This window comes from Dacryopinax primogenitus (genome assembly GCF_000292625.1).
Source record: "Dacryopinax primogenitus strain DJM-731 SS1 chromosome Unknown DACRYscaffold_14, whole genome shotgun sequence".
NCBI classification, from domain to species: domain Eukaryota; kingdom Fungi; phylum Basidiomycota; class Dacrymycetes; order Dacrymycetales; family Dacrymycetaceae; genus Dacryopinax; species Dacryopinax primogenitus.
The window spans coordinates 208,997-213,724 of NW_024467211.1; the positions used below are offsets into that span (position 1 = coordinate 208,997).

General features: G+C 54.1%; 2 protein-coding genes across 2 annotated transcripts; both read left to right on the top strand.

Annotated features, from left to right (window-relative positions):
• Positions 1 to 1,555: 1,555 nt before the first annotated feature.
• DACRYDRAFT_95721 (uncharacterized protein) lies at positions 1,556 to 2,787 on the top strand (the record flags this gene model as incomplete). Its single annotated transcript, XM_040777313.1, has 4 exons — positions 1,556 to 1,874; positions 1,922 to 2,349; positions 2,402 to 2,679; positions 2,715 to 2,787. The coding sequence occupies exons 1-4, from the start codon at positions 1,703 to 1,705 to the stop codon at positions 2,785 to 2,787; spliced, it is 951 nt and encodes a 316-aa protein (XP_040626748.1). The 5' UTR covers positions 1,556 to 1,702.
• Positions 2,788 to 3,800: 1,013 nt separating this feature from the next.
• DACRYDRAFT_109277 (uncharacterized protein) lies at positions 3,801 to 4,369 on the top strand (the record flags this gene model as incomplete). Its single annotated transcript, XM_040768855.1, has 2 exons — positions 3,801 to 4,269; positions 4,335 to 4,369. 2 exons carry the CDS (start codon positions 3,801 to 3,803, stop codon positions 4,367 to 4,369), a joined length of 504 nt encoding a protein of 167 aa, XP_040626749.1.
• Positions 4,370 to 4,728: the final 359 nt, after the last annotated feature.

A 4,728-nucleotide genomic window follows, 5' to 3' on the forward strand; every position in this document is an offset into this window, starting at 1 on the left:
AAGGAGATGTTGTAATTGTTGCTGATGATAATGGTGAGAAAGTAAGTTGAAGTGAAAGAGCGCGAGGAAAGGGAAAATAGAACGACTATGTGCGTACCATGTATATTGGTTGGCAACAAGGTGACCTCGCTGTCAGATGTCGCCCTAGGCGAATGAACAGGCATGTGAACCACTGCGCGACTGGTCAGACCAAGAAGAGAAGAGAAGATAGGCGGATACAAGGAAAGAGGGAGGGGAGAGGGGAGAGAAGAAGGAGGGAAGCGGGAGGGAAGAGGAGGAGATGGTAGTAGGAAGGAGAGATGGGGGGGAACCACAAATAGAGGGGGGTATTTGGGCAAATGTTGACAGGGGCAAACGCGATCGATCGCGTCGTTGTTTACTCGAGTGATAGTAGGAATGTATGGTGTTGAGACTTTGCTAGTAGTGCAGGAATGCGTGGTTTTGAAACCAGGCTGTTCGTCAGACAGAGACTGTCGATTGATCCTGAAATAGGTATCTCCAAATACCGATTGCACAACACTCAGCGTCCCAGCAGCAATGTCGCTGTCGCATGTTCGCCTTCGACGACGACGAGCACACCAGACCAGAATGATAGCAGACTAGTAATATTAGCAGTTCTAGGCGGCTAGATACAGAGTTAGGCAGCAAAGACGTCCCAGTCAGGCAGAAGACCCCTTCAAAGGACGGCGCGCGTCCTCACCATGTGATTTTTCGTATTCCTGATCTTTCGTCCACACCGTCGACGTCCTTGCCTCATCACTCGACGCTCAGCCGTTGTTCTCCTCCATTTCCAAACCTTGCGACGAAAGGACAACCCCAGCACCCATTCAACCCTAGTCTAAACCTCAGCTCCGACTCTCGGTATCACCGGGGCTCCGATGCACGAATTCCCGGGGAGGGAAGTGATGACGGTAACGAGATGACACATCTTCCCTGCACAGTCCCCGTTGAGAACTGGACCAACATCCTTCCCCCAAGGATATTGATGGACAGCGCGGGAACTAACCAGAATCAGAACCGGTACAGGAAACAGGCACCCCATTATCAGCGTTTCATATCAGCACAGCTATATATGTAATATCACGGTTGTTGAGCATTTGACAGATGGGGTTCACACATTCGGTTTGTTGTCAGGTTTTTGCGTTATTTGTTCGTTGTTATCTCTCCCAGCTCAACGGACAAATACTCCGAGGCACCGGTCAACATCCAAACGCTGGCCGATGTCCCCGTATCCTTCTGTCGTTCGACTATCATCAACGTAATCTATATATCTAATCACATCTTGCAACTGAACCCTGGCCCGTTTCGTGCGGATCAACAAACCACATGAGTCTTGGCACGGTGCAAACTTCCTCATGTTCTTCCCGAGTCTTTCCCCTCAGAACAGCCTGAAAGAAATCTTTGCTCTTGCAGAAGTCTTTGGTCCCTCGGCGTATTTTATCATGTGCCTCTACACTTGTTCGCTTCTAGCGCTCGGCCCTGGCTTCTGCACGTTAGTCGTCACGCTGATGCGCACCGCATAATGGCGGAACATGTTGGGTGAGCTGATGGAGGGTAGGCTGAAAGGCAATATCTCTTCATACCCGGGAGACTGCTTTTCCCTCTTGCTCTCTCCATACTCCAGCACAACAACATCCGCATACCAGGATAGCAACACATCAAGATCGCGGTACCAAATATCAAGCTGTCAAGCTAGGAGAGTATGTCTTACCAGATGACGATCAACGACACTTCTCCCCTGGTGCAGTACACCGGCGGGTGGAACCAGTGTTTTACCGTCTCGGGGTGTACGGCCAGCGCGGCGGGCGCCTCCGGTGTAGGGGAGAGCTATCACGCGGTGAATGGCAGTGGGGTATTACAGTTGACGTTTTCTGGCAAGTCGCAATCTTTGGAATATGGATCCCACTGAGGGAATGTACAGGGGATTCGATACAGGTGTTTGGAGAGTTCGGGGATGCGGCTGCCGGGACGATCTCCGTTGATGGCAGCGCGCTCGCGACCAGCTACTCTGCCTCTAGCGCGGAAGGACTCGACACCCTCCTCGCTTCGGCACAAAACCTCTCATCTTCTCAGCACACCCTCCAACTGCAACCTTCGGGCCCGCTAAACTTCACCAGCGCAGTAGTCAGCGTCTCCTCTCCCTCATTTCAAGCCGTGCAGCCTACCTCCTTGCCATACTGGGACCCAAGCATCACCTACTCGGGAACATGGACGTACCCCACAGTCCAGGGACTGCCCAACGGCACTGCAAGGACGAACGAGCTCGGCGCACAGGCTAGGCTCGGGTTCAATGGAGTGGGAGTGGTGGTATATTCGAGTTTGAACAACGGACACGGACCGTTTAACGTTGTGCGTCCCTCTCCCTTTCTTAACTTGTTGCCGCTGAATGGTAGTGCCGCAGACACTTGACGGGCAGACAACCGAGTACACAGCGGCCGGGGAACAGTGGCTCGTACCGGAGACGATCGTGTACTATGCTTCCCACCTACAGGAGGGATCCCACGAGCTCGTGTTGAGCAATAACGGCGCTGGGGGGAGCACAACGTTTACGCTGAATAGCATCACTGTTTACCAGCTGGCTGGGAGTGGGCCGGCTACCGGAGGGAATTCGACTACTACTGCTCCTACGACGGCGTCAACTACTCCTGCTCCGGCTGGAAATGGAGGGAATGGTAGTACGTCAGGGGGGACACATGCGGGCGCCATCGCTGGAGGTGTGATAGGCGGAGTGGCCGGCCTGGCATTCCTCATCCTCGCTGTGTTCTTCTACCGCCGACATGCGGCTAGAAAGGCGGTGACTCCCTTCCTCCCTCCGGTGGAAGACGAAGAAAAACCTGGAGTTGTCGGACGGCCAACTCTGAAGGAGAAGAGCGCGATGGCCTCTACCCGCAGCCTTCCCTTGCGCACTCCCACCCGCACGCCCCCAGTCCCCTCAACAACATCAGCCAGCCAGCCGTCCAATAACCTCACCTCCGCGAAATCCGAGCAATCAGCAGTAAGCGACGCCCTCACCACTGCTGGCGTCGGGCCGAACGCGTCTTCCGCTGCGTTGCTGCAGGATCCGGAGGCGGCGAGCGAGGTTGTCGATCGGGTTTTGGAGCTCTTGGCTGCGAGGATCGATCCGCATCGGCCCGGGGAAGGGGGGGTGAATCCCCCAGAGTACAGAGATACACGGGAGGAGTGACGTGCTGAATCCGGAAGTCTGGTAGCGCACGAGAGTAAATTGGCAGCAGTTTCTTCATATCGGAGGTCCACATGTGATAAAAGGGTTTTTTTCCTATCCACTGGTGTAAGTTATTTTACGAAAATTAGGATCCATCACGTATGATGATGCATTCAACTCACGAGTCTCGCGTTGAAAGTGGGAACCCAGTTTCGGAGTTGTGTGTCGGCACTCCTAGGTGCATATATATGCGTGTACGCTATGTACCATAATGCATGCAACTCGCGGGTCTCGTATGCGAAGTTTAGACCGGTTTCGAAAGACGAGCTATTTATGGAAACCAGGATTGACCATGTATGATCATGCATACAACTCACGTGTCTCGCAAGCGAAGTTGAAACCGAGTTTCGGAATTGGATGTCGTGGGTACATATATGCATACTTTCTCTCCCTATTGACAGGACTGATCATGTCTAGTAATGCATCCAACTCACCGGTCTTGCATCCGAGCATGAAACCACAGTTTCGGACTATGGTGTCGGGGTGCCTCGCTCCTAGGTTGCAAAAGGTATATATATGCATGCTTTCTCTCTTCCTGTCGACAACTTGCTCTTCCACTTCTATTCTTACTACCACCATGTTTACTTCTTCTGCCGCTCAAACTTCAGCCTCCTCGCGCAGCGCTAAGATCGCCCGCCTGCAGGGTCATCTACCCAACGCTCCGTCTCCCACACTGCTCCCAAACTCCCTCTCGCTCGACATACTCCCTCCAAGTCCTTCATGGGAGGGACGCTTCCCTTGCCTCTCCGATGATTCACTCTTCCTCGAGACCTGCCCTGGGTTTCCCTTCCCTGACCCGCTCTTCCCTGCCGAATATGCATACGATGCTCTCCATCCACTCCTCCCCGCTCACTCCGTGCCCCTGGGCGAGGCTTCTACCACGCATATATGCGCGATGATTTCCCGTGACGCGAAAAGGGACTTCGACAGGCGGCAGACGCCCTTGTCCGATCGCGGCCCGTCTCGTCCTTCTCGCCGCGCATATACTCCTTCCACTCGGATGTGCCCCAAGCCTGATGCGGCGAAGGAGACCACCCGGGTGCAGCGTGTGTGCGCGTCAGTGAGAAAAAGAGCCTGTGCTGCTCGGCGCATGGCTCATCTTCTTCCTTAGGCATCCAGTCAGGTCGCGCATACTCGGGAGAATAAGGAAAACGTGCAACCAACGCCGGTGACACGAACCCGTAGACCTTCCCCCCTTTCCTCGCTTGATTCACTCGAAGTACTTGGTCATATGTCGCTGCCTCCAACGAACGTGGCGCAGGCCACCAAACAATACCCTTCTGCGATGAGCAGACGAGGACGCGAGCCGCTTTCAGAGATCACGTCTCTCGCCAACATATTCCCAAAAGCCACCTCAACCCCTGCATCTCATATGCCCCTCTGTGAAGGGAAAAGAGGCAACCATACCAAATCCGCGAGTTTGGGTAATGCGCCCTCCGCAATGATCGAGGTACCGCGCTCAGAGGCTATCATTGCTGCATTTGCTGGACGGGGGGCTATCGGAG